Source organism: Bufo bufo, chromosome 2 (assembly GCF_905171765.1).
Source record: "Bufo bufo chromosome 2, aBufBuf1.1, whole genome shotgun sequence".
Taxonomy (NCBI): Eukaryota; Metazoa; Chordata; class Amphibia; order Anura; family Bufonidae; genus Bufo; species Bufo bufo.
Window position 1 is genome coordinate 827517034 of NC_053390.1, and position 22064 is coordinate 827539097.

At 42.1% G+C, this 22064-nt stretch overlaps 1 protein-coding gene across 7 annotated transcripts in view; it reads right to left on the reverse strand.

Annotated features, from left to right (window-relative positions):
* The window catches only part of DYSF (dysferlin), a 317684-nt gene that overhangs the window by 251889 nt on the left and 43731 nt on the right, over positions 1-22064 (reverse strand). For all 7 annotated transcript variants that reach the window (XM_040419360.1, XM_040419355.1, XM_040419359.1 and 4 more), the window contains exon 4: positions 2309-2414. In XM_040419360.1, coding sequence (XP_040275294.1) covers positions 2309-2414 — 106 coding nt within the window. The remainder of the gene's footprint in view (positions 1-2308; positions 2415-22064) is intronic.

Below are 22064 nucleotides of genomic sequence, written 5' to 3' on the forward strand. Positions count from 1 at the left end.
TACTATAATACTGCCTCCTATGTACAGGAATATAACTACTATAATACTGCTCCCGTGTACAAGAATATAACTATTATAATACTGCTCCTATGTACAAGAATATAACTACTATAATACTGCTCCTATATACAAGAATATAACTACTATAACATTGCTCCTATGTACAAGAATCTGTGGTATGTGTACCCCAAGGGGTAGACGCTGCAGGGTGAGGGGGTACGCTCTTTGCTGTGGCTTCTCGACATACAACTGTATTGTTGTCCTGTGGTGGAACAAGGTAGCTGATGTCTCCCTGCCCCGCCGTTCGCTCTCATAGGCTACAGGCTCCCAGACTTTAAGCCTATTAGACGCGCCACAATGACGTCATCATCACGACCCCCTGAGTCGGTCTGTAAGCAGTTCAGGACTCCGCCCATAAGAGTCTTGTGTCCTGCACCACATCATAGACAGAGGCATGGAGGTATCTGAGTTTGATGTTTTCCTTTAGTACCTTGGGACAGTACTATCGGGCCATTATAGGTAGCGAGGGGATCATTTTTATTACTGGAGGGCACTTTGGGGACATTAGTACTACTGGCAGCACTATAAGGGGACATTCTTTTCTACTGGGACAGATTATGGAGGCTTTTTTACTGCTAGGGGCACTATAGGGGGGCATTATTACTTATGGGGGCACTCTGGTGGTCTAGGGGGAAATATTTCTACTGGAAACATTATTGTGGGTTCTACTACTTTTGGGTAGTATTGAGGAATTATTACTACTGGGGGGGAATTACGGTGGGTTTATTACTGCTGGGGGACTATGGGGAACCTCATTACTAGTATGGGCACTATGGGAGCATTATTACTATTGAAGCACTGTAAGGGGCAATGTAAATGTATGACAAGTGGCCAGCTTGCCAGGACGTAACATTCATGTTGCACAGCACGGATGTCCGTATGCTTGACGTGAAAAATATCTAAAGGAAAAAGCAAGTATCCAGCGTGTATAAAAGTTCACCTTTATTTAATCACGGTTAAAACATCCTCCTGAGATCAAGCCAACATGTTTCCACCAAACATAGTCTTACTCAACCATGAGTAAGACCATGTTTGGTGGAAACATGTTGATTCGAAGTTGCGTTCATCTCAGGAGAATGTTTTGACCATGATTTAATAAAGGTGAACTTTTATTCACATTGGATACTGTAAGGGCACCTTTACTACTATAGTGTACTGTGGCAGAGAATTATTACTCTTGGTGGAATTTTTGGGTGCACTGCTACTGTGGGGGGCACCCTAACTTAGCACAATTATTTTTGGGGGACACTAGGTTTACGGCACCATTACTGTCGAGACACTATTTACTGGGCGCAGATACTGTTGAGGGCACTGTTTGGCAATAATTATTGAAGAAGCCACTATCTGTGTGATACTAGTATTTTCAGTGGGGCGATCTGTTTCTGACCAATAGTATTAGAGGTGGCAAGATGGGGTGTTGAGAAGGTAGGAGCATGATGGAAGAGTAGGAAACTAAGATTTCTGTTTGTCAAATTCTGTAGAGTCAAGAGATGGTCGAAAGAAGTTGTCATGGTGGTCTGGTCTGAATGGAGAAGATGAGGAAAGAGAACATGAATATTGGAGGAGATGTCGCTGGATGTATATGTGGTGCTGTAGTCCCCTGTATGTTTGGTAGTGCTGAAAATAGTAATAGTCATCCATCATGGGTCCTAATGGGGTGTCGGTTATTTTGCTGCTCTATTCTTTCTGTCAGGTCTGAAGGAACTGATGACAGAGGCTTGGAGACGACCCTATGACATAAGAATGGCATTATTTTGGTAACATTTATCACTGCTCACTTCCTTGGGGGTACTTGGGTTGAACTTCTTGTAGATAGAGGTTACATGGTATGAAACATTTGAGAACCACTGCCCTAAAGAACACACCTACATAGCTGTTAAAGGACCTTCTATAATGCCCTCGGATTACATTGGGCTCATGGACATGCTGTAGGTTCTGATTCCATTATGGGCTACATCTAGCACGAACTGCAAGTGAGGAGGACTCTCATGAAGATCACTGGTCAACCATGGTCCTGGACATTGCAGTTTCACTACAGCTGATTAAAGGGACGTATCTCCTTTGATGCAGATCTACAATAGGAGGACAATCCAATGAATGTGTCGGCTACATACGTGACTTGGAGACAATTATAGGAGCACTCCACCAAACATTACTATAGTATGGGTGGAGCTCCACCTTAATGTATTTCTCTTTGAATCTTTGCTCCCCCCATGAATGAGGCGTTATTTGATGGCTTCTCACTTACACCAGTGCTCATTTTCTTGCTGTCCATAAGAGGAAGATTATATGTCTTTGTCAGGTTGGCAGAATTAAATAAATCTCGCAGGGGAACCCTCGTCTCGCCCAGCAATCTGTGAGAAGGAATCAGAGAAGACATCATTAGCCTTGATTATGCATAACTGTAATTTAATATTAATTTACATTATTATACAATGTATACACATCATCTAGGGCTCTGTTCACATTTCTCTGAGCTTTTCATCACATATTGGGAGTATTTCCTGACACATGCCTCCAAAGGAAGGACCTGACGTCCTGAATGTCACTGTAAAAATAACCCTGCATTGGCCACCGTCGGGTGAATGGAGGCCTATGGAGTGTTCTCAGGACCAAAAAACAAACAAACATAGTCTAATATAGATCAATCAGTGTCTTAAAGGAACATTGAACACCGAAAATGCACAAAAAATATCCCAGAAGGAGATCTGTCATGTCCCGAGTCTGTAAGACAGCTGGCTGCAGCAGGAGCCTCCTCCTCTGCCCTGTCTACAGTATTGCAGAACAGACAACCCGTAAAATGGCACACCAACTAAATCAGGCATACACATTCTTCTATACAGATCAGTAAAGTGCTGGAGTGCTTCTTCAAGGACCTTACACTGATGCAACGTGGTTGAGGGTTTGTTGGAATTGTCGCCAGTCTCATGAGGCTGATTCATGGTACATCAAAACAACGTGCTGCTGATGGAACTGGAACAAACCCTCAGCAGCGAGAAGAATTAGGTATGTACATATGGATATAAACAATGGTTCAATTTACTGACTGTAAGCAGAGATCTTTTCATTATACAATAATAAAAGAGATGTTTTCATCTCAATCGCCATCAAAGTGAGATAGACATGGGTCCCACCTCTAGGTCCTGCACCTGCAGTGGTGAATGGAGAACACCCACCCATGCATGGCCACATCTCCTTTCACCTCTATGGGACTGTCGGAAACAGCCGATCCAGAGCTCGGTCCATAGCAGTGAATGGAGGGCGGTCACACTTGCGCAGTGCACTCGCTTTCACTTCGGGTAGGGGGGCCCATTTTGGAGATAGGAGTAGTTCCCAGAGTTAGGACCTGAGCCTATCTGACTTTGATGGCATATCCTAGCTGAGTCTGAGCTGTAAAGGGGTTGTCTCTCGAAGACAATCTCCTTCTCAATGGATCAGCTGATCAGCACAGGTCCACCTTCTATAAACCAGGAAGATCAGCTGATCACGGGTGAGATGGGGAGACATGGCCGGCCATTTATGATGCATGGGTCAGGTCTGCCAGAGGAGGGGTTACTTCTAGAGGGTGGTGGAGCGCATCCCTTGATGGCACATATTTCTGTGCAAACAGAAAACCTCAAAGGAACCCATCTCTCCAGCGCACGCCCCCTATTAATGACATGGCGTTTCATTGCTAGACACAGGCTTGAGAGGAGAAATAAACCTTGGCTGAGGGGCCAAGAACCCTCAATTCTCACACTTATCCTGGCGTGCACACAATAAAGAGGAACATAATATTAATAGACACTGTCGAAAATGACTATGTCTGCTCCTCGAGGAGTCAGGAGGGGGGATGTCTTCTCCAGAAGGAACAAACACAGGAAATGGAGGGAGGAAGCCTCACTGACAGACGCTGAGTTAGTGCGGGAAACACTCTTCTTAAGAAAACCAAATAACATCTTATCTTTCTGCTATTTTTATAGAAGAAGCTTAATTAAAATAACTTCTCTCATGGACAATGGCTCCTCACGACACGAGGACAAAAAAAACAGCAGGAAATGACCATGAAAATTCCTTGGCCACAACGGTAGGATTATATTGAGCAACACCTTGTATGAAATCCTCCGCACTTCTACTGTAATTACGGACACGGAGATGGCCAAATGTAGTATCTACCGCCACTGTCATCTGTGCGTCTAAAATACAACACTTTGGAAATAGATTAGATTAAAAATCTCCATTTTGTATTTGCAATCCCTGTGCTGCCTCATGTGTTTCCATGGTAACAGACTACAAACAAGCCTGGTGTAGTCTGATCACCCTGGTCAATCAAAATAGGGGATGTTCAATTGAAGAAGTTGGGGTCATAACGGAGGGGAGTACGTATGTCACTGAGGAGGAGGCAAAACGTATGACTTGGAGCTTGGGCCTCTGATAATTTAAAGGGTCACCAACTTCAAAAAAACTTCTGATGTGTCCTAGAGACATATCAAAAGTTTAAGTAAGTGGAGGTCTGAGCACTGAGGCCAATCTGACCAATTTCTTGAACGAGAAGCACGTGCATAGCTATGGGCTCCTCTCGATTCTGTGGTCACTAACTTACGTTTCTCTGCCCTCGTTCTAGGAATTTGTGGAGGTCTCAGCGATGATACTCACACACATCAAAATTTTTGAAACGTCTCTGACATTTTAAGAAAATCTATCGATCATTTAAGACCCTAGCAATGGCCCTGCAGCCAAGTGGTTATGAGTGCTACTAAAATATTGTCTGGCTCTGTGGCTTTCAGAAATGGAAAAATCTGACATGGAAACCATAGTGTAAACCAACTCTGGAAAAAAGTGCTGTATGCAGTAATGCCACGTTTCTTTTCCATGGACATAACACAAATGTGTATATGTTTTGTGTATGTCCTATTATGTATAGTGGTTATGTTGTAGATGTACAGCATGGTGGTTTGAGTCCTCTAACTCCCTAATGTTGACCTTGCCCTCCTCAATATGGTGCTGGGAATGATTATTATACCCTTGGGGGAAAGTGAGGGATCTCGTGGAGTCAGGAGCCTGGGATGGGACCATGGGGCTGCTGGCAGATGATCAACTGCAGGAAGGAGAAAGGTCTTTGGAAATCTTTACTGTCGAGATGCAAGCTATAGAACTGAACTGAGATGAACAACAAGCAGCAGGCCGAGAGCTGGTCAAAAAGTGGCTTCTCTATCATTCCGTTGTAATAGCCCTACACCCAACAGTAGCATTGGACTGAAGCTGAATTAACTCAATGATATCCAAAGGAGGTACCCAAAACACCAGAGTCGTCAAGCAAAGGTAGACTGATAAGAACAGATACTGAGAGTAGTAGTAGGAGGAGGTTGCAGTGATCCCGAACCACCAACAGGTTTTATACGGACCACTATATAGCAGCATTCCCCTGAATCAGGAATATCTACAGGAAGTACAGATTGCCCCACAAGAAAACCACCATTGCTCTCTTGCCACCATTATACTGTGAGTTGGCCTGTGCAAAGTTACAGGAAACCGGGTGAGAGCAGGGTTGTCCAACATAAGTTGACAGAAGCCCATTCATGATTTGAGCACTTATTAACCTACCATTCTTCAGGAAATTCTCCAATTATTTGGATCTCAATGACACTCACATTGTATTAGGACATCACCCGCCCCTCACACATGAGCTTCCTCCTTCATTGTACAGAATTGAAACGTTTCTTCATATACTTCTTATAGGATGCATCGTGGTAAGCCACAAAGACATCAGAAAGTAGACGCTTTCACCATCGATATCCTATTTGATGAGATTTACCTTCAGTGAATAAAAAGTGCATCAAGCCATCGTGTGGTTAACTCATGGAGCCACTTTTACTTTAGACGTCAAGATCTGACTCTTTAGCCATTTATCTTCTGGCCGCGATCGATGTACCAGTAAGACTTCCACTCAAGGTAAAAACTTTAAAAAAAAGTATACCAAGGGATTCTAGGACTACATACACTGGGATGAATACAGAGGAGCATCTCGAAGATCTCATAGCCCTATATATGACCTATATAGAATATATAGCGACGTACTGCAGGATCACCACCATCTTAGTACCAACGAATCTGTAAGGACTATTGGAGACCACCTGCAGCTATGGCACTGGTCAATGCCAGGATAGTACCTAGTGGTATGTGGAGTCATGATGGTAGCATGACTCTTATACAAGCAGTCATTTTAAGACTTCATGGGGTTATGGTGGCCAGTGGTATTACTTTGAGGTCTTGCACAGAATACAATGGAGAAAGGTCCTCTGTAGCCCAAGACCATAATAAGTGCAATGTTTCTCCATCATGTCCTGTCTGGGTCTTCTCAATCATCTCATGATTTATTCCACTGATTTTATTTTTCACCAATTTATATCATGACTTTCGTTTCATCTGTGCTGGGCAGGAATATATTCTGGGGGTAAAAGTCAGAACTTTGCCTCTGGTTTATGGGATGATCCCACCATTCAATATTACATAAACCTGTTAGATCAGGCAACATATAAGTCACTGCTGGTTTTACAAAGGGAGGGGGTTCCCTGTGGATGATAAATAAATGTTTAATATGGGACAACCCCTTTGAGGGGTTAAAGGGGTCTTCCAGGATCCAGCAACCCCACCTTAATTAATCATATCTCACCCCTCAAAGTTACGTGGACCGGTCCCTTGGGAACTCACGTGACACATCTCCTCTGAACTCCAATGTCAAAACCACCATACTGACCCGCACCTAAACTCCTGTAATTTGATCCTTTACCAGGTTTCTGGTCTATGGACAGGAGCATCAATTCCACAGCTCAGCATGGGAGAGGTGACGTGAAGGGGACCAGAACTATTCCTGGCACATAGACAAACAAGGAGGATTCAGGAGTTTGCTAATGTGCCCGGAAGAGGAATAGTTCTGGTCCAGTCCACAGTGGCAGTGATGTCCTGTTCATAACCAACGCTGGAAACCTGGTAGCGTTCGTAACGTCAGTGGATGTAGAATTTTCAGAGAGGGGTCACGTGACCAGGTTCCTGACCAGACGGCCACACACTTTTGAAATGCTAAGTACAGTATATTACAAACTTCTTTCTGCAGGCAGGATATGAATCATTTGGTTAGTGGTTGCTGGGTCCCCGAAAACAAAAATCTTGACTTCCCCAAGATTTTTTGTTTTCTTTGTTATCCATGGTATTTCTCCATCACAATAATCAAAGTCAAAGATCAAAGTTACTTCCTTTCTTCTAATCCTTCAAGGCCTGTACAAAATGTCCATACAGAGGGTTTGCCGGTGTCCAGGAATATTGTATCCTTGATGGATACCAAAACATAGAATTTATACCAGACTTATGAATGGAGCCATTCCATATAATGGCCGTAAACCACCATCTCTAATAAAAAAAAATATTCATTTTCCTGGATAACAATTCCAAAACCTCACATTTTTGTAATAGAGATGCCAAGGCAATATGCAGCATGGGTGGAAACCATGACGCTGTATTTTCAGGAGCACCTGGATACAGGTCCTCAGTCCACCCAGTCCTTGTTTCCCATAACCTGTCTGACTCTTAAGTCTAGAATACTTAAAAATATAGTCCAAACAATAAAACAAACCTGACTCTTAAAAGATGTCTCAGCATTCGACACGTCAGAAGCTGGTTTGGCCCTATGAGCTGGTGTGCATTTGACCTTCTGGCTGATGCTGGAAGATACATCCGCTGTATGCTCACACTGTCTTGGTCACTTACTTGACACCAACAAGACACCAGGTGCAATTTTGAGGAACAATCAGCAGAATTTATCATGAGGGGAATATTTGAAGTCAGAATATCTTCAGCCCACATTGATGTAATTTGTGCGTGGTAAACATGGCCCATCTTTACACCCAACACTCTTGTCTAGAAATTATTCTCCATTTTTATTACACCATCTCCCTACTGGAGTGAGATTGTGCCTTTTTTTGCAACATTTTAAAATGTCACAGGTGATAAATCTGGCATAGACCTAATGAACATGACTACCCATGCCCACCTTTCCATCCCTTTTTAAAAAAAATATAAAATACAAAAATTTGCTCAAGTTATTGCTTTGTTCCCCATTAGATTTCAGGTGCAAATGGAATGATAAATGTATCTTAAACCACACCTCTCACCTACTAAGCCACACCCCTTGCCCGCTAAGCCACACCCCTTGTTCGCTAAGCCACACCTCTTACCTGCTAAGCCACAACCACAATAATCAAGCCACTTCCTTGTTGAGTGCAAATGACAAAATGTCTAAAACCCTCAATAAATGAGGTATAAGGCCTGTGCCTGAATTGTAGTCCCAGTTGGACAGTGGTGAGTACTACTTGTTTTGGGATGGGCTCCATGTACCTTGTCCACATCACAGTGTCTCACTACTGCACTGTCACCGCAAACTTTGAAGCAATTTTCCAAGAACACGACTATCATGCAAGGAACAATATAGAGGAGATCGATCCCCATAGTGATAATCAAAATGGGGATCATTGTATCATCTCAGGACAGAAGGGTCTGGTATCGGCCAGCTACCTCCATTCATCCCATCTCTTGTGGTAGAGAAGGTCACCAGTCCCCTGGATCATCTTCCCTCTTTTCTTCATTGGTTTTGGCCAATGGCTTCGTACTCTGGAGATGGCATCGTTCTTAAACCTACCACATTACTGGGATATATCTAGGTGTAACGTGTGCCCACTGGTGGTGGTATTTCATGTTTATTTAATTATTTTTCTCATAGACCTTAAGAGAAATTCCTCTAAACCTTAAAGGTCCCATATCTGCTTCCTGATATCTGCTGAAACAAGTATCTGCTCATTTCCATTTCAGAGATACTCACGAGGCCAAAACTATCTGATGAGTAATAACTGAACTATACTGCCAGATTCGTATTCCAGTAGATACCTGGTGGCTAGCAAAACAAAATGCAGCCAAAGGTTGGCTGAAGCCATGCAAAATCATCCATGAGGGAAAACTTCTGTCTCTCGCATGTATGGCCGCACAGGGAGGAACCATATAGAAAAAATCCAGATGGAACAGACTCCAGTCCTTCTGCTCATATAAAAAGAACTCTTCAGAAAAAAATAGTTATGGGTTGAGCATGACACAAGGAGTCTTTCTTTGACATTAAGTATCTCTCGGAGGTTCCTCACACCTAAGCTCCCCTAATTTGATGTTGCCATGCATGTAAAGGATGAAGCCCTTGAAGAGAGGGAGTTAGATCAACCTAAAAAAAATTGGTACTGCATGTGTAGCCTTGAGTTTACTGTAAGTACATCGGCCACTGTATTCAGGCAGAGAATGAATGGATAGGGGACACATATGGTAGGAATACCCATTATATAGGATATAGGAATAATACTTATATAGGATATAGGAATACCCCTTTAACAATGCTTGCTATCGGGGGTAGACTGGGAACGTAAGCTGGTCCAGGAAAATATAACTAAAAGTGACCCTATGTCGTTGGCTGGTCCTAAATGATAGAAGGTGGGGATAATACAAGTAGGCAGGGTCAAGAAATGTAGGCAGGGCAGCATAAGCAGGCAGGGTTAGCAATACCATAGTGCAACTGAAAATTCTGCCCCAGCAGAACCAAATACCACAGTGCTGCACAAAATACCACCTCAGCAGAACTAAATACTACAGTGCAGCACAATATCCTGCCCCAGCAGCACCTTCTCAGAAGCCTCTCCATACTGCCCAGAGCCAGCTGCCATGTTGTGTCCTCCATGGAGGAGAGGACTGAGGAGGTGAAACATCCATGCCTCTGTTAGCAGTGTAGGCCACACATCTCTTCTGGCCTGTTCCCTCAGATGCCTGCATCCTGATGACATCATTTTATCACCTGCATCCTGGCATAGACCTGCACCACTCGTAAACTACCTCATAGTCTTCAGGCCTAGTGGCCTATAAGGGTAAATGGCGGGGCAGGAAGAAATCCTGAGGACGGCAATATGGTAGCATTGAGGCGAGAACCTGTGGGCATTAGACATGTACATAAGTACCTGAAGCTAGTTAAGAGCCATGAGGAGGGCTCAGATGACCTCTTTGGCAACAACCAGTTGTGAAGTTTCCCAGTAGGGTCTCTGACCATCCATCCCTGCTTGCCATAATGATCTTAATATGCAAACAAATGAAAAAAATGGCGTGGTGTTAAACAGGCAGGAGCTGCTCAAACCCATATGCAGTTGTGCATATATAAACAGGGGAGCAAATCCTGCACTTGTGGCCCGTTGCTAATGGCGATCCCCAGCAAAAATGCATACAATGGAGGATGCCTGCGGCGGACCACAAGTACCACAATAGACATCCTACACGTGATAGCAATTATGTGGATGTGATAATCAATATAACAATATAATAATAGCAAAGACAGGTGCTCAAACTGATGATAAAATTGAGAGATTAGCCAACATGTCCTACTAGGAGGACATGTCTGAGCCCGAGCACCACGCCAAGGTTTCTTAAGTAGCTCGGGACCTAACGCTAAACCTACCTGTGCCATATGGGCAATATCAGGAGCTCCGACTCACAGACAACTCACCAGTTACCTCCAGCATGGAACCATGCTAGCAATGGAAGGAGGGAGGAGTCTGCGAGTTCCACTCAAGACTGGCTGATATGGCCCAGGCCTCACTGGCTGATATGGCCCAGTTTATACACTTCCAGGTATCTCTATATGCGCGGTGCTCGGGCTCAGACATGTCCTCCTAGTAGGACATGTTGGCTAATCTACCATGTTGATCTTATCCTGAGACTAGTTTGTTCCATCCATGTGTTATATTCACTAGTCCTTAGAAGACTTTCCAACACTTTTCCTGACCACAGTCATTTCTAAGATCCGGCAGCTGATAACATACCGCCATTGTTTTATGCTATTTTTCTAACCCGACTTCTTTCATTTTCCATCGTCCTGTTATATCCTTTAAACTTTGCTGTGTTTTTGTTAATGTAAACTTTTCCGGACTGTGCCGCTTGTGCAATGAGATGTAATCACTCCCATCAGGTAGCCAGGATGTTGGTAATGTACATGGTGAGCACGTTAATGGGACTTTGCATCTTTCACACTGAGGAATTTTAAGAGACTGAGAAAAATCATTAAAAAAATCTTGAAATTCCATAAGTAGTGTATACAAGTTAGTTTATTTTATAAAATTAACCCAAAATGTCTCAAATACTACGAGGATGAGTCAAAAATGATCCGCACTATGATGGTAGAATTTAATCAGCGTTCATAAATAAACAAGAACATTCTTTTTGACAATCTCCCTGCTTTTGATTACTTTGTCCATCTGTCAACAAGCTTTCTTATTCCCTCATTAAAAATGTTTTAGGCTGAACTGTGAGCCAGAAATGCACCGCTGTCTTCACTATAGAGCCAAATGATTTGCCTCATAAACCACGGTCAATCATCTATCCACCAGAACCAGTTCAGGGGAACACTCAATGTTATCACCAGTCATAGACGGGCATCCCACTTCTTCTTTATGGTTGATGCTTGTACAACCATCCCTGATCCATTCACACAGATTTTCACCACAAAACTCTTTCTCCATACTGTGCTCCAAGTCTTTGATAAATATCAGCACGAGACACAATCAAATCTTCACCGTAGTGACTTGGGAGATTATGTCAAAAATTATGTATTTGTTGTTTCTGAAATTGATTAAAATAAATTCTACACCCAGAGTGCGGATAATTTTTGACTAACCCTTGCAGAAACATCTGTTGTAATCTGTTCTGTGTAAATTCTCCTTATAACAGACATCTAGAATTTCTCAAGATGACATATAAATACTAAGTGGGCATCTGGGTAGGTGTTATTTATCATGTTTCCACTCTCAATTATTCGGGGTACAGATAGGGCGATCTGTCACAAAGACCGGGATCACCGAACAGTGTGCTGTCTTCCTGCGCTTGTCTGACACATCGCGGATCGGGTTGACAGATTACTGGGAGGGGCTGGAGAAGATCCAGCGGTCATGGTCCATATTGGAACCAATGACAAAGTTAGAGGTAGGTGGAGCGTCCTTAAAAATAATTTTAGGGATTTAGGTCACAAGCTCAGGGCAAGGACCTCAAAGGTAGTGTTTTCCGAAATAGCGGGAGATTAGGGAGGTTACCAAGTGGCTCAAGAACTGGTGTAGGAAGGAGGGGTTTGGGTTCCTGGAGAACTGGGCGACTTCTCTGTCGGCTACAGGCTCTATCGTAGGGACGGGCTGCACCTCAATGGGAAAGGGGCAGCTGTGTTGGGGGAGAAGATGGCTAGAAGGTTGGAGGAGTGTTTAAACTAGGGACTGGGGGGGGAGGGAAATTACATTATAGAAGGGAAAGATATTGCAGATAGAGACGGGGGCAAGGTAGTGGGACTGTGGGAGGAATGGAAGGAGGGACTAGAACAGTTCAGAAGGAAAAGTGTAATGTACAAAATATACATAAACCTCTTAATTGTATGTATACTAATTCCAGAAGCCTGACTAATAAAACTGGGGAACTGGAATTAGTGATGTGTGAGAAGGACTATGACATAGTGGGAATAACTGAGACATGGCTGGGTTATAGCTATGACAGTGGGAATAACTAAGACATGGCTGGATGATAGCTATGACTGGGCAGTCAGTGTACAGGGTTACAGTCTGTTTAGAAAGGATCGTCAAAACCGGAGAGGGGCAGGGGTCTGCCTTTATGTAAAGTCCCGTCTAAAGCCCACACTCCGTGAAGATATAAGTGAAGGACATGAACATGTGGAGTCACTGTGGGTAGAGATACATGGAGGCAAAAACAATAATAAATTACTAATAGGAGTTTATTATAAACCACCTAATATACCAGAGTCCACAGAAAATCTACTACTAAACGAGATAGACGAGGCGGCAAATCATAATGAGGTGGTTATTATGGGGGACTTCAACTACCCAGATATAGACTGGGGGAACTGAAAGCTGTATATCTCATAAAGGAAACAGGTTCTTGGCAATAACCAAAGACAATTACCTCTCCCAACTCGTTCAGGACCCGACTAGAGGGACGGCCATACTGGACTTAGTATTAACCAATAGACCTGACAGAACAACAGACATGCAGGTTGGGGGACACCTGGGAAATAGTGACCATAAAGTAATAACCTTCCAATTGTCATTCAAAAGAGTGTTTCTTCATGGAGGAACAAAAATACCAAACTTCAAAAATGCTAAATTTAGCCAACTAAGAGAGGCCATAGGCCAAACTAACTGGGACAAAGTCCTCAAAAATAAAAATACAGCCACAAAATGGGATATTTTTAAAAGCATCCTAAAATCTAATTGTGAGAGGTACATACCGTATGGGAATAAAAGGTTAAGGAACAAAAAGAAACCAATGTGGATAAATAGAACTGTAAAGAAAGCAATAAATGAAAAAAAGAAAGCATTTAAATCACTAAAACAGGAGGAAAGCGAGGAAGCACTGAAAAACTATAAGAAAAAAAATTGAATATGTATAGGACAAATAAAAGCGGCCAAACTAGAGACTGAGAGAGAGTAAAACTAACCCTAAAATGTTCTTCAATTATATAAATGGTAAAAAGTATAAATCTGAAGGTGTCGGCCCTCTACAGAGCAATGAGGGGGGAATTGCAGAGAGCGATGAGGAGAAAGCAAAGCTATTAAATATTTTTTTCTCCAATGTATTCACTGAAGAAAATTAACTGTCAGATGAAATGCAGAATGTAAAAGTAAATTCCCCATTAAAAGTGTCCTGTCTGACCCAGGAAGAAGTACAGCAGCTTCTTAAAAAGATTAAAATAGACAAATCGCCAGGACCGGATGGCATACACCCCCCGTATCCTAAGAGAATTAAGTAATGTCATAGCCAGACCCTTATTTCTGATATTTGCGGACTCTATACTGACAGGGAGTGTTCCACAGGATTGGCGCATAGCCAATGTGGTGCCAATATTCAAAAAGGGTCCAAAAACAGAGCCTGGAAACTATAGGCCAGTAAGTTTAACATCTGTCGTGGGTAAACTGTTTGAAGGTTTTCGAAGAGATGCTATCTTAGAGAACCTCAACGAAAATAAGCAAATAACGCCATATCAGCATGGCTTCATGAGGGATCGGTCATGTCAAACTAATTGAATTAGTTTCTATGAGGAGGTAAGTTCTAGACTTGACAGCGGCGAATCAATGGATGTCGTGTATCTGGACTTCTCCAAAGCATTTGACACTGTACCACATAAAAGGTTAGTATATAAAATGAGAATGCTCGGACTGGGAGAAAACGTCTGTAAGTGGGTAAGTAACTGGCTCAATGATAGAAAACAGAGGGTGGGTATTAACGGTATATACTCAGATTGGGTCACTGTCACTAGTGGAGTACCTCAGGGGTCAGTACTATTCTCTTCAATATATTTATTAATAATCTTGTAGTAGGATTGCATAGTAAAATATACATTTTTGCAGATGACACTAAACTATGTAAAGTAATTAACACTGAAGAGGACAGTATACTGTATATACATACTACAGAGGACAGTATACTGTATATACATACTACAGAGGACAGTATACTGTATATATACTACAGAGGACAGTATACTGTATATATAATACAGAGGACAGTATACTGTATATATACTACAGAGGACAGTATACTGTATATATACTACAGAGGACAGTATACTGTATATATACTACAAAGGACGGTATACTGTATATATACTACAGAGGACAGTATACTGTATATATACTACAGAGGACAGTATACTGTATATATACTACAGAGGACAGTATACTGTATATATACACTACAGAGGACAGTATACTGTATATATACTACAGAGGACAGTATACTGTATATATACTACAGAGGACAGTATACTATATATACTACAGAGGACAGTATACTGTATATATACTACAGAGGACAGTATACTGTATATATACTACAGAGGACAGTATACTGTATATATACTACAGAGGACAGTATACTACTACAGAGGGATCTAGATAGATTGGAGGCTTGGGCAGATAAGTGGCAGATGAGGTTTATCACTGACAAATGTAAAGTTATGCACATGGGAAGGAATAATGCAAGTCACCCGTACATACTAAATGGTAAAACACTCGGTAACACTGACATGGAAAAGGACCTAGGAATTTTGGTGAGCCGCAAACTAAGCAGTAAATACCAGTGTCAGGCAGCTGCTGCCAAGGCCAATAAGATAATGGGTTGCATCAAAAGGGGCATAGATGCCGGTGATGAGAACATAATCCTACCCATTTACACATCACTAGTCAGACCACACATGGAGGACTGTGTACAGTTCTGGGCTCCTGTGAACAAGGCAGACATAGCAGAGCTGGGGAGGGTACAGAGGAGGGCAACTAAAGTAATAACTGGAATGGGGCAACTACAGTACCCTGAAAGATTATCAACATTAGGGTTATTCACTTTAGAAAAAGACGACTGAGGGGAGATCTAATTACTATGTATAAATATATCAGGGGTCAGTACAGAGATCTCTCCCATCATCTATTTATCCCCAGGACTGTGACTGTGACGAGGGGACATCCTCTGCGTCTGGAGGAAAGAAGGTTTGTACACAAACATAGAAGAGGATTCTTTACGGTAAGAGCAGTGAGACTATGGAACTCTCTGCCTGAGGAGGTGGCGATGGTGAGTTCACTAAAAGAGTTCAGGAGGGGCCTGGATGTATTTCTGCAGTGTAATAATATTACAGGCTATAGTTACTAGAGGGGTCGTTGATCCAGGAATTTTTTCCCCTAAAGTGAGGAAAATTGGCTTCTACCTCACAGGGCTTTTTTTTTTGCCTTCCTCTAGATCAACTTGCAGGATAACAGGCCGAACTGGATGGACAAATGTCTTTTTTCAGCCTTATATACTATGTTATTATGTTACTCTGGTTGGTTGACATTCGGTCACAAAATATTCCCACATTTGAACAATTTCAAATTATTTTTCTCATCGCCATGCTGGTTGTTAAGAGGCCATATATGATAATGTATCTTATTATTTTAGTGATTGATTAGTGATGACCAAGGAACATTTAGAGCAAACCCTTAACCATTTATGAGCAAAATAAGAAAATCTATAAATATCAATCAACATCTACAGCCAGAGGAAGGGATATCTGCTCAACACGCCTCCACCACTCACCAAAACTGGTAACTGAAGCTTCTTCCATTATATGATAAAAAAAGATTACACAATTTAACAGCAACTAAGGTCTACTGAAGGCCTTCTTTTTCACATATAATGTTCTGCTGAACCAATGTCTATCATATGTATGATATCAGATCATGCAAAGATTAGTTGCTGGGGCCATCTTTATTGCAGGGTCTTTCCATCTGTTGTGAAACTACATTTCCCTAAAGACCCTACTTTAGAAGGCCATTGCTTGTCCTAGCTCAGTGGTCCCCAACCTGTAACTCTCCAGATGTTGTGAACCTTCAACTCTTAGCAGGACAAGGAAATGTAGCCCTAGTAGGTTAAAGATCAATGGTCACCTAGATAAACAGGACATAGCAGGTCTTAGATCAATAGTCTCCAACTTGAAGTTCTCCAGTTGTCTAGCAGAACTTAGATATGAAGACCCTATGAGATTCTAGAACAATGGTCTTAAACCTGTGGCTCTCTACTTGTTATGAAACTAAAAGTTTAGTCGGGACCTAGATAAGAAAGCCACAGCTGGTCCTGAATCAGTCGTTTCCAACCTGTGACTCTCCAGTAGTTGTGAATCTTCATATCCTAGGAGGACTGAAATTAACAGGTCTACAATCCTTGATTCTCCAGTTGACGTAAAACAAGTCCTAGCAGGACCTAGATATGGAAACCCTAGCAGATCCAGTGACATGCCTTTAATGGAGGCAGACCATGCAATTGCTAGGGGCCCTAGGGAGAGGAGGGCCCTGACGCTGAATTCCTTCTTTTCCCAACACGAAAACACTAGGGAGATCTTAATGCAAAAACATTATTTCAGCTTCCATTCCAGTAAATGGTAACTGTATAAATTCCTATGCACTTAGCCCTCCTAATGGTGGCTGCAGGCAGCCAGCTCTGTAATAGAAGGAAAGTGGATTTATCAATATATTATGCCTGTTGTCTGTGTTCAGAACGAGCACCATATTTATGAAGCACCAATTCCACTTTTTCTCACACAGAACTCAAATAAAGTGGGTGAGGTGGAGGGCAACTTTTTTATTAATTTTTTTTCAGATTAATAAAAAAACTCATCTTGAGAGTTGCGCTTGTGTTATCTGGTAGTGACTATTGTATGTGTACTTTTGTTATAGGGAGGGTCCTATGAAATCTGTGTATGCCCCTTAATGGGTCATAGAGCAATGTTCTCCAAACTGTGACTCTCCAGTAGTTGTAAAGATAATCAGGTCCCAAACCCTTGATTCTCCAGTTGTTATGAAATTCCACTGCCTAACAGCACCTCAATAAGCAGAGAGTATCAGGTTCTAGAAGAATGGTCTTAAAACTGCAGCCCCCATTTGTTGGAAAACTGCATATTCAGTCAAGACCTAGATAATAAGGCAGTAGAAGGTCCTAGTTCAAAAGTTTCCAACCTGTAGTTCTTCAGCTCCTAGTAGGACCTAGATAAACAGGTCTCCAATCCTTGAATCTCGAGTTGGCATAAAACTACTCTGAGTAGGACCTATAGTACATAAGAAGACCCTATCTGGTCTTAAACTTGTGGCCCTCCACTCTTTCTGAAACTACAACTTTAACTAGGACCTAGATAAGCAGGACATCAAAGGTCCTATTTCAATGGTTTCCAACCTGTGGCTTTCCAGTTGTTGCAAAAATGCAAATCTAAGCAGGTACTAGATAATCAGTTCCGAGTAGATCTTAAATTAGTGCTCTTCAAACTCTCCAGCTGCTTAGAAACTAAGGGGCAGATTTATTAAGACTGGCGCTTTAGATCCATAATTTCGGCGCATCCAGCGCCAGTTCTAAATCTACACCAGCTTCCTAACTGTCTTACGTTTAGACCATTTTGTACGCCTAAGGCTACTTTCACACCAGTGTTTTTGCTGGATCCGGCAGGGCTCAGCAAAAACCCTTCCGTTAGTGATAATACAACCATCTGCATCCGTTATGAACGGATCCGGTTGTATTATCTTTAACATACCCAAAACGGATCCATCATGACCCACAATGCAAGTCAATGGGTACGGATCCATTTTACTCCGCATCCCAGGATCGAAAACAAACCTCTGCATGCTGTGGTTTGCTCTCCGGTATGAGAACGGAACGGAATGCATTTTAGAGCATTCCGTTCTGTTCAGTTAAGTTTTGTCCCCATTGACAATTAATGGGGTAAAAACTGAAGCGTTTTTTCCCAGTATTGAGATCCGTCATAGGATCAAATATTAACGCTAGTGTGAAAGTAGCCTAAAACAGGTGTAGAAAATGGTCAATGAGACGGGCCTTCCGGCCCATCCCCACCCACGTCACGCCCACAATTTTAGAACTGGCGTGAGCAGGGCGAAGTTGCAGATATCGGCACAACTAACCGCTGTGCCACCATCTGCGCCTGAAATAAGCCTAATTTAGGTATATTTCAGCTTAGTACATGACCCCCTAAAACTCCTAGAAGGACCTAAAGAAGCAGCCTTAGAGCAATGGTCCCTAACATGTGGCTCTAGAGTTGTGACGAAATTTTACTGCTTACAAGACTTATATAAGGAAGCTACAGTAGGTCCTGGATCAATGGTCTCAAACCTTGAACTGCCAAATAGTTGTGACTCTTCACCTCGTAAGGCCCTATTACACCAGAAGATAATCGCTAAGATCATTGCTAAAAAATTGTTCGTATGATGAACGAGGTTTGTTATGTTGCTGTCTTGTGGTATAATTAAAAAAAAGAAAAGTTTTCCCCATTGTTTGCAAAATTTTTAAAAAGGAAAAACAAATTTTTCTCATGGACATAAGTATTCAGACCCTTGACTATGACACTTGACATTTAGGTCTAGGGGCATCCCATTTTTGTAGATAATTTTTCAGATGTAACATCTGATGGTTCATCATCTTTCAGATGGTTTAACAGCAGACAATGCATATGAGAGTAAAAGGAAAGCCATGAGGAGGAAAGAACTGCCCGTAGAGCTCTTCTGTGGAGGCACAAATCTGGAGAAGTGGCCAAAAATTTTTTTGCTGCACTGAAAGTTCCAAAGAGCACAGTGGCGTCCATAATTCTTAAATGGAAGAAGTTTGCAACAACCAGGACTCTTCCTAGAGCTAGCCGCCCCACCAAACTAAGTAATTGGGGGAGAAGAGCCTTGGTAAGGGAGGTGACCAAGAACCCAATGGTCACTCTGGCTGAGCTACAAAGATCCTGTAAGGAAATCTGGAGGAAACCAGGCACTGCTCATCACCTGCCCAATACCATCCCTACAGTGAAGCATGGTGGTGGCAGCATCATGCTGTGGGGGATGGGGAGACTGGTCAGGTTTGAGGGAAAGCTGAATAGAGCAAAATACAGAGATATTCTTAATGAAAACCTCAAACTTGGCTGAAGGTTCACCTTCTAACAAGACAATGACCCTAAGCACACAGCCAAGACAACACAGGAGCGGCTGAGGGACAGACACCTCTGTGAATGTCCTTGAGTGGTCCAGCCAGAGCCTTGACCTGAACCCAATGGAACATCTCTGAAGAGACCTGCAGATGGCTGTCCACTGACAGTCCAGACCCAACCTGACAGAGCTGGAGAGCATCTGCCAAGAAGAATGGCAGAAAGTACCCAAATCTAGGTGTGCAAACCTTGTGGCATCATCCCCAAGAAAACTGGAGGCTGTAATCACTGCCAAAGGGGCTTTAACTAAGTCCTGAAAAAGGTGTGTGAATACTTCTGTCAATGCAAGATGGTAGTTTTTCCTTTTCAATAAATTAGTAAAGATATCTATCATTGTGTTCTCACTTTCTCGTTATGAGGTATTAAAAGCAGAATTTTTATAATTTCAGCACGAGAAGCAACAGAACAAAATGTGAAAGAGTCTGAAGACGTTCTGAATGCACTGTAGCTGGCTCTAGAACAATGGTCTCCAACTTGAGGCCCTCTTCTTGTTCTAAAACTACAAAAACAATCAGGTCAGGGCCTGATGACAATGTAGACTTGCAACAGTCGGAGAGAAAAAGTTTGGAGAACACTGTCTTAGGCTACTTTCACACTAGCGTCAATATTTTCCGGTATTGAGATCCGTCATAGGGTCTCAATACCGAAAAAAAAAAAAACGCTTCCATTTTGTCCCCATTCATTGTCAATGAGGACAAAACGTAACTGAACAAAATGGAGTGCTCCAAAATGCATTCTGTTCTGTTCTCATACTGGAGAGCAGTATGCTGCTGTTTGCTTTCCGTCCTGGGATGCGGAGCAAGACAGATCCGTCATGACCCACAGTGCAAGTCAATGGGGACGGATCAGTTTTCTCTGCCACAATCTGCCACAATAGAAAACTGATCTGCCCCCCATTGACTTTGAATGGAGTTCATGATGGATCCATCCTTGCTATGTTAAAGATAATACAAAAGGATCCGTTCCAGTTGTATAATCAGTAACGGAAGCTTTTTTGCTGAACCCTGCCGGATCCAGTAAAAACGCTGGTGTGAAAGTATCCTTAGATGGTCATCAGTTGATGTTAGCCAAAACTAGGTGCGGGTCAAAAGCACAGAACAGAGGCAGATCTTTCCATCATAACTTATCTCTAGGCTTCACTACTGGTTTTGGCTCAAAATCACCGATGGAAATAACTGACCAAATAACTGAAGTGTGAACTTTTTGTCTAGAAGGACTGGTGGACCCAGCTGCCATGCTCTCTCTTCATCAGCTCTGATCCAGTCATTCCAGAGTTGGGTCACGTTCATGATCGCAGAGCTTCCTCTTGTCTATTAGGGAAGTTCTGGTTGAGGTCTGTAGAGGCAGGGGTGTGACCAGCTTGTGTTCTAGGGAATTTACTATATATATGGCTGGTCACAACCACAAGTGATGCAATAATAGGAAAACGTCAGAATCCCCCACATCCTGAGAGACAGTCAGCAAAATACCGGTAGGAGCCTGCATTGTCACTGGCACGGTGGCCATGAAGACATCAACCGCATGAATCTCTTCTATTTTCACTACACAATAAACTCACAAAACGCAGCAAATAAACAATCACTGGAAGCATGTATGAGGATATAGGGTATGGTGTACGGTACAATCAGACCTGAAAATACTTAAATACTAAATAATCTGCACTCTTGTACATAGGAGGCAGTATTATAGTAGTTATATTCTTGTACATAGGAGCAGTATTATAGTAGTTATATTCTTGTACATAGGGGCAGTATTATAGTAGTTATATTCTTATACATAGGAGCAGTATTATAGTAGTTATATTCCTGTACATAGGAGCAGTATTATAGTAGTTATATTCTTGTACATAGGAGCAGTATTATAGTAGTTATATTCTTATACATAGGAGCAGTATTATAGTAGTTATATTCTTGTACATAGGAGCAGTATTATAGTAGTTATATTGTTGTACATAGGAGCAGTATTATAGTAGTTATATTCTTGTACATAGGAGCAGTATTATAGTAGTTATATTCTTGTACATAGGAGGCAGTATTATAGTAGTTATATTCTTGTACATAGGAGCAGTATTATAGTAGTTATATTCTTGTACATAGGAGGCAGTATTATAGTAGTTATATTCTTGTACATAGGAGCAGTATTATAGTAGTTATATTCTTGTACATAGGAGCAGTATTATAGTAGTTATATTCTTGTACATAGGAGCAGTATTATAGTAGTTATATTCTTATACATAGGAGCAGTATTATAGTAATTATATTTGTGTGCAGTATCTGGCAGCATGCGTGATAATCGTCCCTTTTCTCAGATGAGTACATTTCTGATTAGTATCCTCATGTAAATCTATTCTTTTATCTAGTGAATGAGAATGTTGCACACTGCGCAGTATTAGTAGGGGGGACACAGG